The 24,286-nt window shown below is 56.0% G+C and overlaps 4 protein-coding genes across 10 annotated transcripts in view; 2 read left to right on the forward strand and 2 right to left on the reverse strand.

The window, feature by feature from the left end:
- Nucleotides 1–10,203, forward strand: Pcbp4 (poly(rC) binding protein 4). 4 transcript variants are annotated; one of them, XM_036192512.1, is made up of 14 exons: nucleotides 1–73; nucleotides 346–457; nucleotides 6,405–6,549; nucleotides 6,685–6,708; nucleotides 6,806–6,838; nucleotides 7,057–7,173; nucleotides 7,401–7,532; nucleotides 7,697–7,825; nucleotides 8,082–8,156; nucleotides 8,335–8,379; nucleotides 8,454–8,517; nucleotides 8,625–8,677; nucleotides 8,765–8,934; nucleotides 9,330–10,203. In XM_036192512.1, the coding sequence occupies exons 3-14, from the start codon at nucleotides 6,469–6,471 to the stop codon at nucleotides 9,616–9,618; spliced, it is 1,212 nt and encodes a 403-aa protein (XP_036048405.1). In that variant the 5' UTR covers nucleotides 1–73; nucleotides 346–457; nucleotides 6,405–6,468; the 3' UTR covers nucleotides 9,619–10,203. The 4 variants fall into 4 exon arrangements, with proteins under 4 accessions (XP_036048405.1, XP_036048407.1, XP_036048406.1 ...); XM_036192514.1 differs by lacking the exon at nucleotides 1–73 and having other exon boundaries at nucleotides 260–457; nucleotides 9,527–10,203; XM_036192513.1 differs by lacking the exon at nucleotides 1–73 and having other exon boundaries at nucleotides 260–457; nucleotides 8,792–8,934.
- Gpr62 (G protein-coupled receptor 62) lies at nucleotides 10,187–12,263 on the reverse strand. Its single transcript, XM_036192515.1, has 2 exons — nucleotides 12,043–12,263; nucleotides 10,187–11,949 (listed from the first exon to the last, which is right to left on the reverse strand). The coding sequence occupies exon 2, from the start codon at nucleotides 11,920–11,922 to the stop codon at nucleotides 10,846–10,848; it is 1,077 nt and encodes a 358-aa protein (XP_036048408.1). The 5' UTR covers nucleotides 11,923–11,949; nucleotides 12,043–12,263; the 3' UTR covers nucleotides 10,187–10,845.
- The window catches only part of Rrp9 (ribosomal RNA processing 9, U3 small nucleolar RNA binding protein), a 21,234-nt gene continuing 8,170 nt past the window's right edge, over nucleotides 11,223–24,286 (forward strand). Inside the window, exon 1 of one of the 2 annotated variants that reach the window (XM_036192510.1) lies at nucleotides 11,223–11,763. Coding sequence is in view for 1 of the 2 variants with exons in the window: in XM_036192509.1 (XP_036048402.1) it covers nucleotides 23,956–24,042 (87 nt within the window). In the remaining variant the exon portion in view is untranslated. Of the gene's footprint in view, nucleotides 11,764–21,603; nucleotides 24,043–24,286 lie in introns of those variants that run through there. The other variant, XM_036192509.1, reaches the window with a different exon arrangement.
- On the reverse strand, nucleotides 17,211–23,534 carry Parp3 (poly(ADP-ribose) polymerase family member 3). Of its 3 annotated transcripts, none has more exons than XM_036192507.1 (11): nucleotides 23,081–23,534; nucleotides 22,328–22,506; nucleotides 21,721–21,846; nucleotides 21,165–21,353; nucleotides 20,868–20,991; nucleotides 20,562–20,788; nucleotides 20,187–20,336; nucleotides 19,963–20,049; nucleotides 19,555–19,732; nucleotides 18,266–18,421; nucleotides 17,211–17,970 (listed from the first exon to the last, which is right to left on the reverse strand). In XM_036192507.1, exons 2-11 carry the CDS (start codon nucleotides 22,502–22,504, stop codon nucleotides 17,801–17,803), a joined length of 1,584 nt encoding a protein of 527 aa, XP_036048400.1. In that variant the 5' UTR covers nucleotides 22,505–22,506; nucleotides 23,081–23,534; the 3' UTR covers nucleotides 17,211–17,800. The 3 variants fall into 3 exon arrangements, with proteins under 3 accessions (XP_036048400.1, XP_036048398.1, XP_036048399.1); XM_036192505.1 differs by having other exon boundaries at nucleotides 22,328–22,511; XM_036192506.1 differs by lacking the exon at nucleotides 23,081–23,534 and adding an exon at nucleotides 22,766–22,829 and having other exon boundaries at nucleotides 22,328–22,511.

Raw genomic sequence — 24,286 nt, forward strand, 5'->3', positions numbered from 1 at the left:
CTGAGCAGAAGCGCTGGGCGGGAAGGACGGGCCGGCCCGGTGAGAGCCACACTAGGAGGCTGCCGAGGCCCTGGTGAGCCGCAGGGGAAGGGTCGATCGCTCCCTCCCGGAAGCGGCGGCCGCTCGGGACGCCGGACGGCGCGGAGCGGGGCGGGGCCGGGCGGGGCGGGGCGGGCGGCTGCGGCAGTGGGGCTGCTGGGGCGGGCCCGCCGCGCTGTAATCGGATCCGGGGAGGGGGCGGGGCGGGGCCGGGCCAGGCGGGCCGGGGGGGGGGGGGGGGGGGGCGCGGAGCCGGGCTCCGGGCCGGCCGGGCTCCGCGCCTGTCAAACCCCTCATTGTTCGCAGCTGATGTCACTCGCAGTTGTGAGCGGCCGCCTTTCCCGGGGACAATGTGGGACTGAGCGGCCCAGCCGCCGCGCCGCCGCCGCCGCCGCCACCGCAGAACAGCCCCAGCGAGGTAAGGCGCGGGCCGGGCGGGGCACCGCGGGCCGTGAAGTTTGGGGGTTCGCAGGGGTGGGGGCGGGGATCCGCTCCGGTGTGCACCGACCGACCGTGGTCCGGGGGGGGGACTGCGAGGAGCACGGTCCCTGTCCAATACGGCTGAGGCCTGCACAGGTGGGGGGCGTTGGTTTTCCAGGGGAACACCCCACTTCAGGGAGGGGTTTCTTGGACCTTAGGTACCAGGTTTGAGGCTCCCATCCTATTCGCTGTGTCTGTCCTTTGAGCTGGCTCTTAGTTCTGGACCTCAAGCCCTGGGTTCGGGTTCTACTTCGTCTCTGTTCTCATCTGCCATGCTCTGCAGCTCACACACACCCCTTCCCATTCTCTGCAGTCCTTGGAGGAGCCAGACACAGACCTCCAGGCCAAGGTGGGATGGAGATGATAGTTGGGAGCACTAAGTGGTCCCTCATTCCCCGTGGCTCTTCATCTCCAGCTCTGACCTAGCTTCTTGGCCTGGGTACTGTGGTGGGGTGGAGGTGAAGGGGCTCTGCCACTTACTTCAGCCTGGCCCTCATGCATGCCTGGTCAGGAGAGGGAGGTGCCCACCTCCTCACTCTCCTAAACCAGGCCCGCCATCTTGAGACCTGTGGCACCCAGGGCCCCGCCCCACCCTGGCACCCAAGGGAATGGTCTCCAAGGGGATGTACCTTGATCCATTCACACCGTTTCTCTCAGAATGTGTGGTTGTGGGTCCCCACCAAGCCCAGGATGGTTACCTTCTTGCTGGACCAACAAGGCATGTGTCCCCAGGGGCCCTTCTTCCTCTTGTAAAGAGCTCTTAGCCCCCAGGCATTGGTCAAGAGTTGATCTCTGGCCCTCGCTGTTCAGTGGGGTCACCCTGGTGGCCTCAGGGCCAGCACCTGGGGGGTGTCTATTGTTTCTCCATTTGAGGATATTATTCCTTTAGGTCCTGGAACCCCCTCAACTTTCAAAGCACCCCTATCCCAGCCCCCACCCCCTAGCCTTCATCAGCATGCAGGCTCAGGCTGCCTAAACACAAGGGGATTGTTCTCTTTGCATGCTCAGGGTGGGGGGCTGGGAGCGAGCGGCCCACACACCCTGGCAGGCCCAGGCCGCAGAGAGGCAGGCCTGCCCCACCCTGTGTCCCCAGACAGGCTCTGTCCACCCTCCTACTCCCATCACTGCCCTCCTCCAGCCTCTATCACCATGACCTAGCTCTGGAAGGAAAGGGCTCCGAGCCGTACAGGTGGACCCGTGGTTCTCCTGGCCTGCCTGGCACCTCCTATGCAGTCTTCTAAACAACCCCCCTCCTCCCTAGGCCTCAGGTTTGTCTCTTGATTGGTGAGCCTTTTCTAGTTGTGATTGGCTGAACCCACCTCAATGCTGTGAAACCTATCTCACACTACAGCGGTTCTACCAGCTCCTCTTCCTGCTAGCGGACCCACTCTGGTTTCTCAGAACTCTCAAATTCCTCACTTCAGCAGCATGCACAGGGAGCCCCTAGGCCTGCGAACCAGCAGGAACAGGCTGGGATGCTGAGCCGGAACTTGGAATTCTGACCAGGCATGTCCTGATTCTGCCCATGTGCTTACAGCCCCAAGACTCTGAGGTGTGATGGTCTCTAATGTTCTGAGATCTGTGAGCCCTCACCACCCCCTCCCCAGGGCCAGGCCCTGTCTCAAATTTCCTATTCTTCTGTAGCAGAAAGACAGGCCCAGAAATGCCTACTGGGCCTCTTTTGACTTGTAGCCATCTTTGGGAAGCACAGAGGCCAGAGCAATCTCATCTGATTTGAAAGGTTGGAGGGCTCCATGGATGAGGAGGCAATGGAGAAGAATTTTGCCAGAGAGTGAAGGGTATAAGTATTTCAAGCTTGAATTGTCAGCCAGGCAAAGGCTCTCTCTGAAGCCTGGAAGTTCTAGACCTATTTTGTGGCCTGGTGTGTATGAGGGATGGTCTAGAGATGCAACAAGAGAAGTTGGTATGGCCTGGACCATGGAGGCCTCCATTGCTGGTGCATAGAAGTCAGGTTTTATCCCTTGGGTCCTGGAGATCCACGGATGGTTGTTCAATAGCAGAATGAGCATACAGTCTTCAGCATGGAGAATGGCAATTAGAAAGCCTTTTCAACTTGGATACACAGTATCACTGAGCCTGCCTTGGTTTTCCTCAGCTGTGAAGACTCTTGGGCAGCTAGCTCTAAGGAGGGTATAGCATTTCTGGCATCTACCAGTTTGTCAGCTTCTAACCCTTCTACATTCTCTTCCATGACACTTTACCAGACAGACTTAAATCAAAAAACTAGAGTCTACACCTGCTCCCCTAGTCTCTGTATCCATCACCCCCATTTCCCTCCAAACTAGGGATGGTTGACCATCCTGGGAGGCTGAAAGGCTGAGACTGGGCCCATGGGTCTGAGGATGCTGGACAGTTTTGTGGCAATCAGGCTAATCAACAAGAGTGAGCATGCCCAGAGTAGGGGATGGACAAGGGAGCCAGGAGCCCTCAAGGCTGTCCACCCCCTCCCCAAGGCCCAGTGGCCACCCTCCTGCCACACCCTGCCATACTTGATGCTTAACCGTTCTCCAGCATCATCGGGTGTGGCCAGCATGACTGTTTTTGGAGTAAGGATTGAAGGAGACTGCTTAGGAGTGTGCTAAGGTGGGCATGAGATATGGGGTGAAGTTGGAGACTGGATTCCCCCAACCTTCTGCAGCCCAGGTGAGTCCACAGTCTCTAGTGGTCCAGACACACTGGGCAGTAGAACAGAGGGAATCCCCCAAGGGGCGGGCCAGCCTACTTGGTTCAACTGGCCCCAGGAGCCTCCCCTCCCCTGAATTGTTCTTGCACTAGAACAAAGCCAGGGAGGACACTTGATCCCTGCATGGGGGGGAGAGCTGGCTAAGCCCCCCGGCCCTTTGATTGGGCAGCTGTCATAGGAGAGAGACAGCTGGGGGGGAGGGGCAGGAAGGGGCAGCCACCATCGCTTACACAGCTGTCACCCCGCCCCCCCAAACCCCTCCAGCCTGAGTGGCAGGAAGCCAGGTTCAGAAAGAGTAGGCACTTGGTCTGGGGAGGGGGCCTGGGAAGCAAGAAGGAAGGCCCGAGGTCAGAGGATTGGTCTGAGAGTGGGATGTTCTGCCAGGGAGCTCTGCTGACCAGAGGGGGCTGGGCACCCTCAGAGGTGAGCTGGAGGTCAGTGTGGCATGGTGTGTGGCTTCCACGTGGGTGGCCCAGCAGAGACCTGGGGCCCACCAGACTGAAGCAGCAAGATACTCCTTGAAAGCCCAGCGAGAGCAGGGCATCTGGTAATGAATGCCCAGTGTGGCTACTTATGCTTGGGCTCTGAGAGAAAGGCCTGGAGGAGGGTCAGGAGCCTCATTCTTTCCAAAAGATAGGAAAAACTCAACTGTCTCGGAACAGGGTCACAGAGATACCAGCAACTTGCCCTTACCCCGACTCCCCAAACAGTGCAGGTGGGTAAATCCAGAGCCAGGCCAGGGAAGAGCTAGGTCAAGGTCACCTATTGAATTTGGGGCAGTGGGTCTCTGCTGCAGTCCTAGGCATCTTCATAGCAAGACTAACAGTTCCACCCATGTTCCATTTTTCCTGGGGGTCACCAGAAGTGAGGAGATGAAAGAAAGATTGCTTTCAGATCTCCCACTGTTTATCACCCAATTAGAGTCCACGGAATTCTGGAGCTTAAGATTATATGTCCCCGGATAAGCCCTCAGTGTTCTCCAGACAGGATGGACATCCACTGGCCAGGCAGAGGCTCCCCAGGCCGCCGAAGTCTAAACTCCACTTCAGAAAAGGCTAAAAGGCTGAGACAGATCACAGGTGGAGCCCGGCCCGGTCCTACACTCGCTCGTTGCGCCCTGCTCTTCCCTCTACACCCTTTCTTTCTGTGACCTTGGGCAGGCTACAGACCCTCTGTGTATTCGGTTCCGTTCCGGGGAGCAAATTCATCTGCTACCGTCACTGGTGTGTCTGAGCACCCTCTCTAGCCTGGCTCTGAACTGAGCCCTGGGGACACAAGGAGAAGGTGGCAGCTTTGGCTCCTGTTCTAAGGGGCTCCCAGGCTTGGCTGTCCAGGGAGACAGAAAGTATGCACGTCATCACGGGCGCTTTGATGGGGGAAGTGCAGGCCGCCAGGAGAATGTCCAGCAAGGGCAGCCAGCACGAGGCTGGCCAGGATGCCCAAAGAACACAGGCCCCACATCTATTGCTGGTCTCTGCCCTCCGGTGAGTCTATGGCAGAACTCAAATGGAAGAAGTGGGCACCCGGGAAAAAGCACTTAGGAACAAATGCTGCCATCCTGATTGTCCCCGTTGCCAGGAGGAAAGGAGACCTCATTTTGGTACAGTGGCTCACTCAAGTATCCAAGAGAAAGCGAGCTTGGGAACCCCCTAACTACTCCATACCCAAACTCTGGCTGGCACAAGACATTCAGAGGAAGGCTTGGGGAGAGCTCTGAAACCTTGACTCTCATGTCCGGATAGGACAGAGGACCAGCAAAGGTGACCTGAGTCTTCCAAATGACTCCCACTGGGGACCACTTATCCTCTGTCCCAACATCCATTTAGACAGACAGAATTCCCATGGTCAGTGATGTCTGGGTCCAGACTCTGTTGGCACCAGCAGTTCTACTGTTTGTCCTCCTTGAGTTCTGGTCCCCAATGAGTTCACCACCAAGGCTGGGCCTTGGCGGGAGACAGCCGCTGCTGAAGGATTTCTGAGGAGGATTAAGGTTCGGGATTAAGTTGAGGCATGAAAAGGGGTCGGGTGGGGAGTGTTGGCGGCTAAACTAATCCCAGTAGCTAATCTCAGGTTCGGCCTTGCTCCACGAGTTAATGGCCTTGACATTCCTGCAGCCCACCAAATCCTTCTCTTACCCATTACCTAGATCCTCTCTGATGTGTGTGGACATTTAGCCTCAGAGCCCCAGTGACATGTTTCTGGTACAGTAGTGTGTTCTAGGTTGGGTATGTGGCCAGTCTTCACACTTCTTACCGCCTGTGCACAGGGCCGTTCTGAGAACGTAGAAAATGCGTCAGAGACACCACTGTAGAGAGAGCCTACCTTTCCCCATGTCAGTGTTGAGTGGATCATGCCCAGAGCTGTCTGCAGTGACCCTCTCCTCTAATGACCCCGAAGTTCATGGGAGATCGTATCATGGCGCTCCTGCCCCAAACCGTTGCCAAGCTCTACCCTTTTCCTTGGTCTCTTCTCCACCATTAAGTCAGCCAGCTAGCCCTGGCCTTTGGAAGCAGGTACCTCCTATTTAGAGTAAAGTTTTCTTTCTTTTTTTGAAACACGGTCTCACTGCAGAGCCCAGGCTACCCTTGAATGAGAGCCTCCTGCCTTAGCCTGGGTGCATTCTGGGTTTATAGGCCTGTGCTACTGTGCCTGGTCCAGAGTAAACTTTCAACCTTAATTCCACAGTGGGGGCTCAATCTGCAGGGATCCTCCCTTCCAAGTGAAGGAGGGAGTCATCCTGTGGTTGCTCATAGCCGACCTCTTCATTAACTCCCCCTCCTCCCTTGCTGGTGCTCAGGCCTAGGACGGCATATATTCTAGGCAGGCATTCCACCATGAGCTCTCATCTCCTGCCATCTTCTAATTCTTGGGAGGAAGGGAACAAGTCAGGGAAATTGGGTATCTGTCATGTGGTTGTCTCATTTTTTAACTCCCATGAATTTGGAGGGTAAGATTCAGTAATTATTTTCTAGGTTGGGGCCCTAGAGGCTTAAATGACTAGGATTACTCAGCCAGGAAGGTGCACACAAATACACTAAATGTCAGAGGGACATTTAGAACTCAAGGCCCATGCCATCTCCCTTCTCTTTGAGTTTGGCTGGCCTGGCTCTGGGTCCCCGTGTAAGAGCAGTGGTAGGGTACCTAGGGCTTCTCTCAGACTCTTTTCTGCTGCCCTGTCCAGAGCCAGCTGAGCCACAGCGTGGACACACTCCCAGGCCGCTGTGGCCCCAGCCCCGCCTGACAGGATGAGCAGTTCAGATGCGGGGCTGGAGGAGGAGCCAGAGCTTAGCATCACCCTCACGCTGCGGATGCTGATGCATGGGAAGGTGAGTGGGTGGAGCTGGCCTGCCCAGTGACAGCACACACGTCTGGTCTCAATGTTGCTCTCCTGCCCGAGGGACAGGAGGAGCTGGACCTGGGGCATTCATACCCATCTGAGTCCACTCTTGTTATCTCTGCAGGAGGTGGGCAGCATCATTGGGAAGGTAGGTGTCCAGTTCTGCTCTGTGTATTCCCCTCAGCTTGAGCCTCAGCCCTGGTTAAGAGGTGACCATTAAGGAATCTTGGTTTTGTCTCCCACAGAAGGGAGAGACTGTAAAGCGAATCCGGGAGCAGGTAAAGGTGGGGTCGGGGGAAGAGCCCAGGGCCCTGGTGTTGAGGGGAAGGGAGGTGGCCATCCTTTTCCCTGAATCACTGCACCTGGGATAACTGAGTGCCCAGAAGAATGCCAGTTTCTAGTGTTGGCTGGGGCCTAGTGAGTGGGGCAGGCAGACAGATCTCTGGTACCGCGGTGGGGAAGCTGCCTGCTGCCCAGTGCTTGTCCACACCTGCAGAGCAGTGCCAGGATCACCATCTCTGAGGGCTCCTGCCCTGAGCGAATCACTACCATCACTGGATCTACAGCCGCTGTGTTCCATGCGGTCTCCATGATTGCCTTCAAGCTGGATGAGGTTTGTGCTTGACTGGGGTGGGAGTCTGAGGGTGGCTGCCTGTGAGAAACCTGACCCTGTCTCCAGATAGTGGCTACGGGGGGAGGGAAGGTCAAGTCCAAGGCCATGTTCTCTTGGAGGAGATCTAGGGAGGAGGCACTCTCCTTACCCTCTTCAGGAAAGTACCTGAGGAAGGGTAGGAGAGTCGCAGGGGCATGCATGGCCGACTCACTGTCTCCCTGCCCTAGGACCTTTGTGCAGCTCCTGCAAATGGTGGCAGTGTCTCCAGGCCTCCAGTGACCTTGCGCCTTGTCATCCCTGCCAGCCAGTGTGGATCACTGATTGGGAAGGCAGGTACCAAAATCAAGGAGATCCGAGAGGTGAGCAGAGAGAGCTACCACCCCTGGGTGCACTACCATGGGCGTATGTCTTCTACCCGTCCATGGGCGGGGGAACTAGAGAGCTCTGGGGGTGCTCTAGGCACTTGTGGCCTTTCTCTTGGCTATTGGAGTCAACAGAAGTGGACACTGTTTTCTATTTGTAGACTACGGGAGCCCAGGTACAGGTGGCGGGGGACCTGCTCCCCAATTCCACAGAGCGTGCTGTCACCGTATCTGGGGTGCCTGATGCCATCATCCTGTGCGTGCGCCAGATCTGTGCTGTTATTCTGGAGGTGCTTCCCGGAGTGAGGGACCTGGGGGGGGGGCAGTCAGGGAGAGGGCAGGAGAGGGTCCCAGGTGCTTGTCACCATTAGATCTTATGGCTGTAATGTCAGGTGGGGTGGGGCAGGCAGAGCCACAGCCATGGACTAATTATAAGCTTAGGGTACTCTGGGACACATCTCCAGGGGAGCCATGGGAATGCCTTAACGCCACTGGGTTCTTGGGGAGGCCTGGTCCTGACAAAGCTTCTCAATTTGTGCCTTCTAGTCCCCACCCAAAGGAGCCACTATCCCATATCATCCAAGCCTCTCCCTAGGTACTGTCCTCCTCTCCGCCAACCAGGTGAGGAAGCACCAGCATGGGTTCGAACCCTTACTGGAGAAGGGGGGATGAAGATGGAGGAGGGAGTGGAATAAAGAATTGGGGGGGTGTCTGAGGAGGGTACGGGGGTGATCCGGCCAAGCTGTCATATGCCTGACCTGTCACAGCAACTCCCTTCTCAACCACTTTGTCCCTACAGGGTTTCTCTGTCCAGGGTCAGTATGGAGCGGTGGCCCCTGCGGAGGTGAGTGACCCGCAGCCTGAGATACTCCTTCCTGAATTGCCCCCTCTAACCTCTGACCCTGCTCTCTGGCCCAGGTCAACAAGCTCCAGCAGCTCTCAGGCCACGCAGTTCCCTTTGCCTCACCCAGTGTGGTGCCAGGTAAGCAGTGCCTGCTGAAAGAGACGGGAGGGCTGGGCACCCCTTGCAGGGGCGTGGGAGGCCCATGGGAAACAAGAACCGTGCTCAGTCCTTTCCTTCTACCCCAGGACTGGATCCCAGCACACAGACCAGCTCACAGGAGTTCCTGGTTCCCAACGATGTGAGCAGGAGGTGGGGGGGCTGGAGGGCGGTGCAGGGGTCCAGGGGCCTGGACCTTGCTCAGGGTTACACTCTGCCTTCCCCCTAGCTGATTGGCTGTGTGATCGGACGCCAGGGCAGCAAGATCAGCGAGATCCGGCAGATGTCAGGGGCGCATATTAAGATTGGAAACCAAGCAGAGGGTGCTGGGGAGCGTCATGTGACCATCACTGGCTCACCGGTCTCCATTGCCCTGGCTCAGTACCTCATCACTGCCTGGTGAGCATGGGGTGGGCTGTGGAAGACCACAGGTGGGAGGAAGGGATAGCCTCCTGTCTCTCTGGACCAGTCCCCCGCTGCGCCTCAGCCCCCCTCCTTTTCCTGTGGTATTCTACCTAAGTCATTCCTGTTGCCTCATTAACACGTCTGTATCCACCCCTCATGCCTGACTTCCCACTGGTGGATTTTCCTGTTTCTCCTCTTAACCCAAGTTCTGTCTGCTTGTGTTTTCTGCCCTCCGTCCCTTTCCCCTTCCCTATCCTTCCCCCCCCCCCCACCACCCGCCCCGTGCCGTTGCTCTCCAATCTACTCCTCGCCTATCTTTTGGCTAACCTCATGGCCTGTGTCTCACCCTCACCTTTCCCTCCATTTCCCCTCTGTGTCCCTCTCTCCAGTCTAGAGACGGCCAAGTCTACCTCTGGGGGGACACCTGGCTCAGCCCCCGCAGACCTGCCCACCCCTTTCTCGCCACCCCTGACGGCCCTGCCCACAGCTCCCCCAGGCCTGCTGGGCACACCTTATGCCATCTCCCTCTCCAACTTCATCGGCCTCAAGCCTGTACCCTTCCTGGCTCTACCACCTGCCTCCCCAGGGCCACCGCCGGGCTTGGCGGCCTACACTGCCAAGATGGCAGCGGCCAATGGGAGCAAGAAAGCTGAACGGCAGAAATTCTCCCCCTACTGAGGCCGGCCGAGGCCCAGGCAGGGGCAGGCAGGACCGCCGGCAGGGGCTGCCTCCACATCCTTCCTGCCCAAGGAGACTCTACCATGGGGTCTCAAGCGCCAGTAATGCCAGACGCATGGATGCACCCCCTACCCTGCCCTGTCTTTGGAGTTCCTCCTCAGAGAGGGGACAGTTTCTGGCCCAGGGTTCTAGGAGCTATGGTAGTCCCAGAGCAGGGGCTCCACCCCTTCAGACCTATGCTTGGATGCCGGGAGTGTCCGGGGGGCTCCCTAGTGCCCTGCCGTGGGAGGCCCCCTCATGTCCTCCATCCCTTTGGGCTTTCAGCCTACTGTCCCCGTGGGAATTGGAGGAGAGTGAGGGGTGGCTGGGGCCAAGCTTCTCTTCATCCCCTGCAGATCCTGCTGCTTCCACTGATACCCTTTTGACTGGAATAGACTGGCTGGGCTTGTCAGGGGCAACCCAAAGAGAGGGCTCTGCCTGTAGCCGGGGGAGTGGCCTGGGGCAGGGGCCCAGTTCTCAGCAGCAGATTCTCTGTACAGTTTTTTCAATCCCTGTTTTTGAATAAATATTCTCAGCGACCAGAAAGCTGTATAATACTGGTGTTGGGGTGACAAAACTCCAGGGAACGGGTGTAGCTGAAACCCCGAAGGACCCCAAACTATGAATCCGCCAGTCCCAGTTGGTCCACAGCCCCTTCCGGAAACATGTCAGTTCTGGATGAAATCGCAGGACCCTTTCAGGGGTCACGCGTTCAGTCTCCACCTTGAGCACCAAACCATTTAAGTAATGACTTTGAGTGGAACTCTCCGATGTCTCTGTGGCACAGACGGCAGGGCTATCTTCTGAACATCTCTCCACTGGTTCCTCCTGCTGTGGCTGTTACCCAGACCCTGTCCAGCTCGTTCTTTGGCTGTGAGCTCTTAGGACCCCCTTCTCTGTGACGGTACCTGCATTTCTCCCCTCTGGGCCAGGGAGTATCTATGAATTTAAAAAAGCCTACCCTGGAGAGGTCCTTAGGAGATGGGAAACAGGATACAGATGGGAAAACCGAGGCCCCGGGAAAGGAACACAGGTAGTATCCGGCTCAGAATCAGGTTCCCGAGACTGAGCACCACCCTCTCCGGTTTCAGAGCCAGCAGTCCGGGCAGAGTGCCTACCACAGCCTGTACAGGGGGTAGATGTGCCCCTCTGATCCCACCTTCCTTTCTCCAGCTCAGGAGAAATCTCTCAGGTGGCCTCCGACACACTCGAGCTCTGTCCTGCCAATTCTGGGGTCTGCCCTGGTGCCTCAGTAGGGCCTAGGGCAGGGTCCTTGCGAAGTCCCTGGAGGCGCCGAAGGAGTGCCCGCGGGTGCCAGGCCTGCGGCATGCGGACTTTCGGGGGCCGAGGCAGCGCCCGGCGAGTGAGGCGGCCCAGCGCCAAGCGCACCGGGCGCTGCAGCAGGCCATAGAGGAAGGGGTGAGCCGCGAAGGCGGAGTAGGCTACCCAGGTGACAGCCGCCTCGGCTGCTGCCGCGCGCGCCGCGGGCGCCAAGCACGCGCAGCCATAAGGCAGCCAGCAGGCTGCGAACTGGCCCACGGCCAGAGCTGGGGCCAGGGCCGCCTTGCCCCCGGGTAGACGTGGCCGGAGGGATGGCAAGAAGGAGAGGCGGCTGTCCAGAGAGTCGGAGCGCAGCCGGGTCCCTCGCGGGGGCCGGAGGGCGGCGCGCCGCGCCACCAGGAAGATGCTCCCGTAGGCGGCCAGCAGCAGGAGGGCGGGCAGTGCGAAGGCCAGCAGCGCCCAGAGCGGCCGGAAGGGCCCGAGCCCCCCGGCTAGCACGGAGCAGCGAGCCGGAGCCGGAGGCGGCGCGGGAGGCGGCCCGAGCAAAGAGAGCGCGCCCAGGAGCGCGGCCGCCGCCCACACCGCGGTGAGCACCAGCGCCGGGGGCGGTCGCGCGCCTGGCCGCAGCGGGTGCACTATGAGGCGGTAGCGCGCCAGTCCGAGCGCAGCCACGCCGAGCGTGCAGGCGGGGAGCAGAGCGGCCGAGAGGAAGCGTGCGGCGCGGCACGAGGAGGGGTCCAGGGGCACACTGCCCAGCCCCGGCGGCCCGGCCAGCAGGCCCAGAGGCATGATGGAGGCGGCTGCCAGCAGGTCCACAACGCACAGGTGCGCCAGGTAGAAGGCATCTTGCAGCCCGGGCGTGCGCAGCACCACCACGAGCAGCGTGCCGTTGCCCAGCACGGCCCCCACTTCTACGAGAACCGCCAGGATCAACCCCACCGAGCCCGCGAGTTCGGTGATACTCATCCCCGTGTTGCTAGCCATCTGAGCCCTCAGGCTTCACTGGGGCTGCTGTGGGGGAGAGCGAAATGGAGCCTCCAGCTCCAGGATTCCCATAACCTGTCCCGTGCTCCTCGGAGGGGGTGGGGTGGGGGGAGCCCTCACCTCGTAGGTTGCCCAGGAGGTGACTCCGATGCCCAGGCTGCCATCTTCTTCTGGGGTTTGGTGGGCCCTATGAGTGGATGCAAGGCTGAGTCTGGCTGGGCTTTCTCCCCCTGGCCCTAGCCCAGCTCCAGCAACTCAGCCTCTGTGGAGATGGTACTGGCTGTCACTCTGATGCTGCCCTTTGGAGACACACAGCTTGTAAGGGAGGGGCAGGGCTTGGCGCCAGCCCCCCTTGGTCCTAGCAGCTGCCAGCTGGAGACTGGAGGCTCTTCTGTGAAACTGCCCAAGGGTACAGCTTACTGAGCCTAGACCCTTCCCTGCCTTGTGCGAGCGGGCGTAGGAAGGTAGGGAGACAGACAGGCTTGGGGGTAGTTAGGTCAGGCAGTACTTTTCTTGAGGAATCAGCCAGGAGAACTTTTTAGGCTTGCTTGGACCCCCCCCCCCTCCCCACACACACAGGAGTTTCTGAGGGAAGGAGAGAAAAATCTCAGGGCATGGCACGGAGTGGTTGCTTAGCGTTATCTTGGCACCTCACCTTGTAAATGTGAGGCCTCAGCAGAAAACAGATGCTTGGTTGGTCTGGTACTTTCACTGCTGGCAAACCAGGTGTCTTCTCAAAAGCACCCTACGTGTGCGTTAGGAAACTGCCCCTTCTCAGTCTCAGGACTTGCAGCTTGAGTAAAGGTCTCAGTCCTGCTGGGCGGTGGTGCCTTTAATCCCAGCACTCGAGGCAGAGACAGGCAGAGAGGCAGAGAGGCAGAGACAGAGGCAGAGAGGCAGAGGCAGAAGCAGAGAGGCAGAGGCAGAGAGGCAGAGACAGAGACAGAGGCAGAGGGGCAGAGGCAGAGGCAGAAGCAGAGAGGCAGAGGCAGAGACAGAGGCAGAGGGGCAGAGGCAGAGAGGCAGAGGCAGAGGTAGAGACAGAGAGGCAGAGGCAGAGGGGCAGAGGCAGAGACAGAGAGGCAGAGGCAGAGGCAGAGGGGCAGAGGCAGAGGCAGAGACAGAGGCAGAGAGGCAGAGGCAGAGGCAGAGGCAGAGGCAGAGAGGTCTTTGTGAGTTTGAGGTCAGCCTGGTCTGCAAAGTGAGTTCCAGGACAGCCTGGGCTGTGTCTCAGAAAAACTAAACCAACCAAGCAAACACAAAAGCCTCAGTCCTGACCAGTCAGTATGTATCATTCCTCCTCACCCCCAGGTAGGTGGCTCCAGGAAAGCCCTGCAACTCCAGTGGGTCACATGCTCAGGTTACAGTCACCCAGTCCCATGGCAAAACCCTACCGAGAACCTATCAGTGTCTGAAGGGCCTTCTCCCTTGAACCAGACTTGAGTCTCCCTAGGACTTTGATTAATGGGCAGCTCAAACATGTTGTGTCCTGAACAGAACCAGGACTCTTGATGACTGGCTCCTTGCGGAATCTTCTTGGAAAATTGCTTCTCATGATAGAGCTCCCTAACTTTCTAGCTTTCCTTTACCCAATCCAATCCACCACCAAGATCCCGGGAATCCAGCCAGGCGGTGGAGGCACATGCTTTTAATCCCAGCATTCAGGAGGCAGAGGCAGGAGGATCCCAGTGAGTTCAAGGCCAGCCTGGTCAACAAAGCAAGTTCCAGGATAGCCAGAGCTGTAACACATAGAAACCTTGTCTTGAAAGACCAAAATCAATCAACCAATCAATCATTCAATCAATCCTGGGAATCCACTTATTTCCTATCACTGTCTCCTCCCTGCCACTGCTGCTGCCCACCCAGAGCATCACAGCACCCCCCTAACTGGCCTGTTCTTTGCTCCTGCACTTCAAGCTGCACATCTATCTGATTAGCTGATTAGCCCTTAGTCCCTTCTCCACTCTACCGACCTCTACCTACCCTGTCTTCCCAGGCTTCTCTGGAGGAATAGTCAGCCGATGGAAGTTAAATCAGCAGAAAACTGGAGAGTGGGAGTTAGGAGGAGGCCAGGATGCTTTCCCTCTGGTGCCCAGCATGGTCCTCTACAACCCTCCGTGGAAGACATCTTCTCACCCTGTACCTGTGGCTTCCTCCACGGAGCCTCCTCCGTGCTCTTGTGTTTGCTAGATGAACCTGGCCCCATAGCTGTCTCCTCCCATTTCCCCCCAGCCTCCTGGGTGGTGGGTGGTGATGGCTTCCTTGATGTTGCTGGATCGCCTCATCATCTCCTGCCTGTTCTTTCTCTGTATCCAGCTCCCCTGGTCTTCCATTATCTAGTGTAATTCCTGTCTTGCTGGCTGGATTGTTCCAACTTGTTCCCTACAATCCACTCTTAGCAGTGGCTAAAATGGACCCTTTTAAAAAGAAATCAAATGGCATTGTGAAACCTGTTCCTTTCCCTCCAAGAGCCAGTTTGAGCTCCACTGTGGCTTCTGTCAGCTGTCTTCTGCCCACCTCCCACCTCTTCTCCTCCTTCCTGCCCATCATGCTTCCAGGCCCAGAAGTCACCTGCTCTTTGTGCCTCTCACCTGGCAAGTGCTCTCCAGGATCTTTGCATTGCTGCTCTCTCTGTTTGCCCATGACTTGCTTTCCTACGGTTTGTTTGTGTTTTATTATTTTTGAGGCAGGACCACATATAGTCTAGGTTGGTCTCACACTCATCGTGTGCTAAGGATGACCTTAAGTTTCTAATCTTACTGCTTTTATCCCCGAATGCTGGATTCCAGGCATATGCTACCAGATCTAATTTTTTTTTTCGAGACAGGGTTTCTCTGTAGCTTTGGTTTCTGTCCTGGAACTTGCTCTGCAGACCAGGCTGGCCTTGAACTCACAGAGATCTGCCTGGCTCTGCCTTCTGAGTGCTGGGATTAAAGGTGTGTGCCACCGCCACCCGGCAGATTTATTTTTTATATAATTTATTTAATATTACTTCACATGCATTAGTGTGAGGATGTCAGATCCCATGGAGCTAGACTTACAGACAAGTGTGAGCTGCCATGTGGGTGCTGGGAATTGAACCTCTGGAAGAGCAAGCAGTGCTCTTAACTGCTGGGCCATCTCTCTAGCTCCACCCCCCATCTAATTTTTGTTCTGTCATTTATTTACTTCGGTTTTCTACTCACAAGAGAGGCCTGCCTTGCCCATCTCTTCTAAAAGCATTCCAGCTTTGGCTCACATCAATCCTTTTACCTGCTTTAGTGCTCTCACAGGCACTTTGCTTTCCTGATATTCTGTTTCATATGTATGTCTGTGGTTATTTGAAGCCTCTTTTACTGGGATGAAAGAGAGGGGGCCTTGTCTGCCTCTTGCTTGGACCCATGCCTCCAAGGTCATCACAAGAACAAGGTCAGTGCCACCTCAGCTCTAGAGATCAGGCTCCAGCCTCTTGCGCTGACTCATTCCATGATGGAATTGACAGGTCAAATTTTCCATCATTCAGATGGGAAGGTTGGGGTCCGGAGAAGGGAGGCATGTGCTTCAGAGCATACAGCGGGAGCTCTGGTCAGCTGCTTCCTGGAGCTTGGTCCACATCGACATCCCTTTCCATTCACCTTTATGTGGGTTCTGGGGATCAAACTCAGGTTGCCGAGCTTCACAGTAGGCAGCTCATACCATCTGTAACTCCAGTACCAGGGGATCTGATGCCCTCTTCTGGTCTCTGTGGGCACCAGGCACACAAGCGGTACAGAGACATACGTGCAGGCAAGACAGCCATACACATAAACTATGAAGAGTCATTATATGAAACAACTGTCATAGACTCTTCTGAATGTCAAAATGAGCTGGATGTGATGACACACACCCCCGTAACCCCAGCACTTAGGAGGATGATGCAGGAGGATCAAGAGTTCAAGGGCAGCCTAAGCTATATAGCGAGATCCTGTCTCAAAAAGAAAAAGAAAAAGTCAAAGTTATAAAAGGAATATGGTTGAGAACATTTTCTGAGCAAAAGAGATACGACAGACAGCAACATACAGCCCGCAGAGGGGACCTTGATCTTACTTTCTGGCACTTGCACCCCAGGCTAGGACAGGGATTTCCAGGTGATAGCTGTCGATCTCGAGGATTGCAGAGCTGTGCCTCTCTAATACAAACTCAGCTTGTTTATAATGTCCAGATGTGAGACACACAGGGATGCTTGGTTTACCTGGCAATGTTTAAGCTAAGGAGACAGGATCAGGTGGGTTTCCAAATGACAGTTTCTGAGTTAGTGGCGAGCCTCCTCTTTGGACCCTGTTATTAGAAGAGATAGGTGCTTCCGGGTTAGCTTTGAGTGGGTGTGGCCGTTATCAGCTCATGTGAGCCCTCACTTCTCAGTGTTCAGCTGGAGCTGCCATGTGTAGGGCCACCATGGAAATCGAGGAAGTCTGTGGCCACTGTTTCACAGAACAAGCTGAGGTTTAACAAACTGTGAGGCTGGGATGTAGCTCAGTGTTGGAGCACTTCCCTTAATATGCCCAAGGCCCCAACCACAAAAAACTGAAATAAAATATAAGAAAAACCCCAAATGGGCTGGAGATGTAACTCAGTTGGCAGAGTGCATGAACTCAGGTTATGGGTGGGATCTAACCCATTTTAGCCTGTGTCCCTTTAAATATCAGTTTAGGAGGCAAGGTTCTGGGGCCACAGCCATGACCATTGGAAGGTACTGGGAATCATTCATTGAGATATGGGGGGTCTGACAGGAAGAGGTGAGATGGATCCAGCAATCCGACTACTCTAAAGGAAATGAACCCAGTAGGTTGATTTTTTTTCAGCCCTGTTCACAATAGCAAAGATACAACTTATCCTGAATGTCCCTTGATGGGTGACTAGGCAAAGAAACTGTGGTGTGAACATATAGTGGAATACTATTCAGCCTTAAAAAAGGAAGGCAATGCTGTTGTTCGGAGCAACATGGAGAACCTTCAGGACATTATGTTAAGTTAGCCAGGTACAGAAAGACAAACACCACAAGATGTCACTTAATGTGTGGAACCTAAAAAACTTGAACACAGGAGCTTAGCATTTAAGAGCACTGACTGCTCTTCTAGAGGACCCAGGTTCAATTCTCAGCACCCACATGGCAGCTCACAACTGTCTGTAAATCCTGTTCTAGGGGATCCGACACCCTTACATAGATATGTGTGCAGGCAAAATACCAATGCACATAAAATAAAAAGAAATTATATAAAAAATTGAACTTGTAGATGTAAAGGAGCTTAGGAAGATGTGTATACAAAATTCAGTCAGACAGGAGAAATGGGTTCAAGAATTTATTGCACAACACAATGCCTATAGATGATGACAATGTACAGTCATCTTTTACTTCATGATGGTGATACATTCTCATGAATGGGCCACTAGGTGATTTTGTCATTGTTGGTGGACAGATGGAGATGACAACAGTGTTGTTAGGTTATATAATCTTAGTATATGCAGTCCATCATTGACCAGAAGAACATTGGCTAGCTTAGAACTCATTATTTAGCCCAGGCTGACCTTGAATTCACAGTGATTCTCCTGCCTCAGCCTCCTAAGTACTGGGATTATAGGCATGAATCATCCTTGCCTACTTCAAAACATTGTCATTTGGCTTTGTCTCATGAGTGTAATTTTTTTAAAGATATGTCTTACTATGTAGTCCAGGCTGGCCTCCAACTCCCAGAGTAGTATTTTTCTTGTCTATATCCTGAGTTGATGAGGCTATAGGGGTGTGCCAATGTGCCTGGCATATATTATATTCCTGGGAGGCAAATGGAAATGTGGGAGCCAGCAGGGGAAGTGAGGATCAAGAGCATGGCCCAGCCTAGCAGAATGTGGGAGGGCAAGCAGCTCAGAGGTGGATCTCCAGCAGGTAGCGCAGACGGCACTGGCTCTCCTTATATATGAGGTACTCACTCTGGCTGAACCTGGAGCTTTTGAATGATGGGCATGGCAGAGGTCGACCTTGAGGCACCACCACCCGCTGCCCATCCAGCTCTAGTTCAATGTCCTGGGTGGGATCTGTAAGGGGTGGAGAGCCAAGGGGGTCACTGGTCTTGCTCCCTGTGACTTGTCATTTGCTACAGGGAATGTCACCTTATCCCCCCATTTTCCCCTAGGAAAGCCCTAGGCTAACGCTCAGTCAATGGTGTGACTTTTTCAGCCCTCTCAGACACCCTGGGGGGATCTGTTGGCCAACACACAGGGGATCAGTCCCTTCAGGAACTGCATGATTTGACTTCTTTCTGAAAAATACACCCAGTCCCTTATATCAACCCCACATTTGTCTATAGATCGACCCATATCTGGGGCTCACCAGGCTCTGTGTGGCCTCGGGCGACGACACTGTCAAAGCCAGGGGGTGGACTCTTCAAGCTTGGATCATCCAAGGTGATGTGGTGTTCTTTGCCTAGGGCCACCTCGCCCAGGAACATGTAGCCCACCAGGTGCTCCCCGCACTGCATGGGAGTAACTAGAGGATGCAGAGGCTCAGTGGCAGGAGGAAGCAGCTCGGGCCCCTGGCCAACTGTCTCCTGCAGTGGCCATGTTATCTCCACCAGCTTGCAGCCCAGGGAAGCACTTGCTGCTATCTTCCAGCACCTCTCATCCTGGCCTGCTCCCTCCTGCTTCAGCTGCCTCTCTGCTCCAAGTATCCCCTTCCCTCACCTCCCACAGGCTCTCAGCTACTGAGTCAGTGAGGTATCCCAGCCTGGGAGCTGGGAAGGGGCACCTCACAGGGGCGGCTCTTCTGAGCCCTCCCACCCCCAGCCAGTCTTTCTTGGGATACTGTCCTCTCAGTAGACCTCTTTGTCCACCAAGAACTTAGCCCCATTTGTCCTTGGTTAAAGCCTTGCTTTCTTGGACTGGCAGGTGATGGCGGCCTCCAATGATGTGTTCAGCCTGGACTGATGAGGTCACTAAAGTGAGGATACCCTGACCATGACTTTGGAAGTCACTGGAGATGCCTTTGGTCTTTTTCCACATGCTGCCACACCTCTGCCTCACTCACACACTCTGCTCACGGATGCTCTCATCTCATTTCTGTAGCCCTGGGGCCAGGGCCAGTGCCCGTGGAGAGAAAGAGAGAGAGAGAGAGAGAGAGAGAGAGAGAGAGAGAGAGAGAGAGACAGACAGACAGACAGGCAGACAGACAGGCACAGATAGACAGAGATGGACACAGAGAGACACAGAGGGGCAGAGAGAGACAGAGAGCCCATCCTCCATCCCTCCCATCCTCTCCACAGCTGCAGCCATTGAATCTTCAATGTGCACATCCACCTGGGCCCTGTGGCTTTCTGGTCCCATGTCCCTGCCCCTCCTTCCACACAGAACACGCTGGCAAGGCCTGGTCCACACAGCCTCTCCCCTCTCCCTTCAAGATCTCTCTTTCACTGCTGAGACTCTGATTGCTGCTCACATCCTTTCTGCCACCCCTCTTCCAGGGTAACATGACCCCTGACTGCCAGATGCTTCTTGAGTCCTTGAGCCCTAGGGCACGTCACAGTGTACTCTGGTCAGTAATGCTTTCAGGATTCATCTCTCAGGACTGGGCCCAGTCCATCTTGGTGCCTCCACCCCCCAGGTCTTAACCCACAGGCACCTCACCATAGCCAGCTGACTTGCTGTTCTCCGAGGCAAAATAGATACCCTTGCCAACACGGCCACCAGAGTGCGGCATGATTCGGAGCCCACTGGTGAGGATAGCAGCCACCACGGCCACATTGGTGCCATGCCACAGCAGCCTCCGGTTGCTCAGTTTGGAGTGGGCCTGGAACCTGTCTCCCTGAGTGGGGGAAAGGTGGGACATGGTAATGCCACGTCACGTGAAGGAAGGTTCATGTGTCCTCCTTCTTCTTGGATAGTGTGACCAAGGCCTAGGGCCCCACAGGTCACTGGCATACACTAGGCATGGTGGCTGTGGATCAGTTGCTGAGCCAGCTCAGCAAGGGGCAGGTAAGTAAATGTTATCCCCTAAGGGACAGGGTGGTGATACAGGAGCTGAATATCCCTTACCTCCCCTTCTCTGTTCACTTTCCAAACATGTTGCAGAGCTGGGCAGCTGTAGCTGCTGCTGGTCTGTTCTAGGTAGGTCTGTATTGCCTGTGGAGAACAGGGGCTGGTGACTCAGAGTGACAGACGCCGGGACTAGTGCCCCGTGGTCCTCCCACTCCAGAGCTCTCCTTAGATCTGAGAGCCAGGGCTGCCCAGGTCCCTCAAGGGCAGTGGGCAGAGCTCACCTTGTACTCGGGCTCTCCAGAGTCCAGCAGTTGAAGCTGGCACTTGAGGACCTGGTAGTCTCGGTCCAGTGGGTGTGGCACTTCCTCCAGTTTCTCTTCCCCACCAGGGGCTGCCTGCAAGGTCTGGGCAAGCTCGATGTCCGCTAGCACCTAAGAATGGGCACCAGAGCTTGTCTGCCTCGTGGATTTCTACTTCCACCCCCAGCCTCTCCCATGTGACAGACACCCCACCTGTCCATCCCCACCCCATCTCTCTGTCTGGCTTTCTCCTCTCTTGGCCCTCAGCCTGCCCACTGCAACCTGGGCCCCATGACCATCTGCTCCTCTGGTCTTTGCCCAGTCTATCTGGTATCCTCAGGGCCTGCCAGCCCTCACCAGCAGCATGTCCTTCTTGGCCTGAAGAATCTCGGGGGAGTTGATGGGCGGGGGCCGGCTGCGGCCGAAGTTGTGTGGGATGATGGTGTAGAAGCAGGAAGACAGCTCCTCGAGGCTCTGGCCACCGCCTGTGGGCTTTTTTATGGCCTCCTCTAGAGCCTCCAAGGCCTCAAAGCCCTTTGCAATCTGCTGCTTGCTCAGCTTTCCCAAGGGCATCTTCTTCACATCTGGGGGATGAAGGGATAGTCTCAGCCCTGTACCCCCTGATATCGGGTCCCTGCCACTCCGCTTGGAGCCCCTCTTCACCCAGGTTCATGAGGGTCATCGCGTTCTTGAACATGTCTTTGCTGAAGATGTTGGTGACGAGCTTCTGAGTGGCAGGGTCTAGGGAGCAGGGCTTAACCACAGTCCTCACTCGGCCTCCGTCCACCTGCCGAGACAGTGCCTGCATGGCGGGGCAGTTGGGCACGATGCCCACACAGGGAGCAGGGCAGAGCCTTAGAAAGGGTCCAGGCTGAGGCCAGGGAGGGAGGCCAGGACTTGAGGGTGTGGTGCCAGGCAGGCAGCCCCCTTCCTCTGCCCCCCACTGCCCCACCCCTTCACCTTCACTACAGCCTCTTGGTCCTCGGCTTCTCCCTGCACTTCGATAAGTGTGTACTTGCCGGGATGGGCCACAAAGTGGTCCCGTTCCTCCCATTTGTTCTTAGTCTTCTCCCGAAATTTCTTCTCAAAGTCCTTCTTTGCATCTTCCAGGCAGGGGAAGTGGGTCATCTTGGTCTGCCCCGTCTCCCCCTGCAAGTGACAACTTTGAGGGGCGTGCCTATCTGAAATGTTCTCTGATCTGTCTCTGGCTGGACTGATTGCCTCTGAACACCTGAAGGTGAAGTGGGACAGTCAGCAACAGTGGCCCTTTGGGGACTCTTGAAGTGTGGCAGTCTTTCTTTTTTTCCCGAGACAAGGTTTCTCTGTGTAGCTTTGGCACCTGTCCTGGAACTCACTCTGTAGCCCAGGCTGGCCTCCGACTCACAGAGACCCGCCTGCCTCTGCCTCCCGAGTGCTGGGATTAAAGGTGTGTGCCACTACCACGCAGCTAGTGTGGACTCTTGAAGTGTGCGCAGAGAAGGAGTTGGGCGAGGCACACCGGTCACGGGTCACTCACCACTCGGCCCCAGCGATTCCAGCAGATGAAGCGACCATCCTCCTCCAGCAGCTGGATGATGTAGAACTTATTATTGTTGTTGCCAATGTTGGTCTGGTTCAGTGTACAGTCATAGTCCTTGTAGACCTGTGTGGGGTGAGACCGGAAGGCAGCTCAGGTGGGCATGGGCTGCGTGTGCACCCTGGGGGACATCAGAAGGGGTCTTACTTTGGCACTTGGTATAATGGCTCTGCCCTTGGGGACACAGTCTAACTGGATGTAACTAAGCTCTGCTTTGGGAGTGGGAATTTGGAGAGGATGCAACTATCTCCTAGGTGGGAGAATCTGAAAGAGACCTGGCTCTGCCCTGAGGGGTCAGTTTGAGGGAGCACTATGAGTCCTGGGGAAACTGAGTCAGACCTCTTCCTTGAGTGTGATGCAAGAGGCAACACCCTAGTATCTGATAGCCAAACATGACACACCTTGACCTGATAGAATACAGTCACGTTTGTTGTCTTAAGAAGACACATGTAAGCGATCCACAGCTTATTAGAGACTTTGAGTTACTGGGCTAGAACGGAGAACCTGAGGGGGCAGAAGGTGTGGTCTGAACATGGGTGCAGCTCACCTGAATTTTGGGGTTGCGGCTGAATGGACATGCAGGGTCCACACGGATGATGCGCTGATCTGCAGGAGCTGCTCTGAGAGCCTCAGCAGTGGAGCGGAAACTGCCCTCCTCCCCTGTCTCCAGTCGCCCCTTCTTGGGGCCCTCAGCCTGTACTGAAGACTTTCGTTTTGGAGCCATGGCTATTCTGGGGTGAGGGGTGGGGAGTGATCAGACTCGCCTTTTAGGGGGCTGGCCCCTTCCAACTTCTTGCTACACAAATCCCCATTTCTAAAACTGCACTTTGTACGCAGACACGGCCCCTCCCCAAGCTGCAAGTGTAAGGTTAGAGCCTGTCCAATCGCCACCCCGGGCTAGGAAGAAGTTGGCTGCCTACCCTCTCCGGCTCTCCTGCGTGCCCTGAGGCTGTAGGAAAAGTGAAAGCAGACTCGCCCCTCCCACCTGTTGCCATCTTCCTTTCTAGAAGCATTTCCTCCTCCTGTCAGTAAGGTGGATCTGGCAAAGTTGCTGCTCTGAATCAGCTGAGCGATGGGGGTGGGGTTGGGAGAGGGCAGGGCGCCACAAGCTGCCCTTCTGCAGCCAGATCTACCTCTCTAGAGCTGAGGTATAGAAGCCTCTTCCTAACACAACAGAGTTCTGGGGTGCCAGCCAAGGTTTCCGATAAAGTGGCCTTCAACTGCCAGAGATAAGGAGCCACCTTTACCCACCCTTCCCTGCTAGGCAGAGGACTCCAGGGCAGGGCCATAGGACACTCACCCAAAAGAAATAGGACCCTGGAAGAGGTGGTTGTCACCCAGCCTGGTATCAGGAATGCCGAGTGCCTCCCAAGAAACAAGTTCTAAGTCTGGGCTCCGGTCTGGTGACCTCTGTGGACCTTCCGCTTGTCTTTGGTAGGGACTTCCCAACAACCACCAGAGGAAGGGAAAGAGCAGAAGGGGTGGTGTTGAATTCCAGCTATTTGGCTACTAGTGGGGTGAGTCAGAGACTGGGCAGAGGCTGGTGGGCCGTCCTGTGCCCAGATGAGAGGACACAAATCCAGACACACCCAAAGCCTCACAGACTGATACATCCTTCATGCAGCTTTGACTAGGGGCATGAAACATGTATCCGCTATTTGCCCGGTGACTTTGGCCCTGGGTTTGGATACTGTCTACTCTCCAGGGCTGCCTGGATTCCATTCTCCGTGTTTTAGAGCCTGGCTGGGTTAGCCTTGTCCCCGCCCCAGACTGGAAAATGGAATCACTTTGGGGAACGAAGAACTCCAAACCTCTGGCTCCCCCGAGTGGTCATGAGGCGCAAGCACAAAGAATGTCCTCCTGGCCCCACCCCTCCCTGTAAGTCGGGAGACGGCAGAGCGCAAGCGCCGCAGGCCCAGGCCGGAAACAGGAAAAGACTCTTGCTTTCTACTCCAGCTTGGCGCTGGAGCTTAGAGGAGCTCTTGGAGGCGTGGCCAACTGGTCGGTCCAATAGACGATTGGGGGAGTGACAGGGTGTTCCGGAGGGTCCAATGGGGCTGCGGAAGGCGGGGCCCGCCGCTCCGTAGGAACCTATCAGGGCTCCGGGTCTTGCCATGCGGCCGGGGTTTAGCAGCCATGTGAGTTCCCCGCAGCCGCGGCAGCACACTGGAGAGCATGTCCACCGCCGTGGCAACTCGTAAGCGGGCAAAGCCGGCCCCCCGGGCCGGGGCCGCTGCGGGGCCCAGCAAGCGGCGGCGAAAGGTGAGCATGAAGTTCCCTCGGGCACGACCGATCTCGCTCCTGGGACATCCATCATTCCATCCCAGGGCCCCCATCGGGGCTCATACCTTTGCCCGGGGCCCCATCCCGTTGCTCAGGGTCCCATCTGGATCCAGCCTCGATCTCTTTCTCCCACCCACCGAAAGCCTTTTGCTTGGCCAGGGACAGGAGCCCCTGCCTTTCTCAGTCCGGAGACTCTTGACCGAGAAAGGATCGTATTATTTCC

The sequence above is a fragment of the Onychomys torridus genome, chromosome 7 (assembly GCF_903995425.1).
Source record: "Onychomys torridus chromosome 7, mOncTor1.1, whole genome shotgun sequence".
In the NCBI taxonomy this organism is placed as follows: Eukaryota; Metazoa; Chordata; class Mammalia; order Rodentia; family Cricetidae; genus Onychomys; species Onychomys torridus.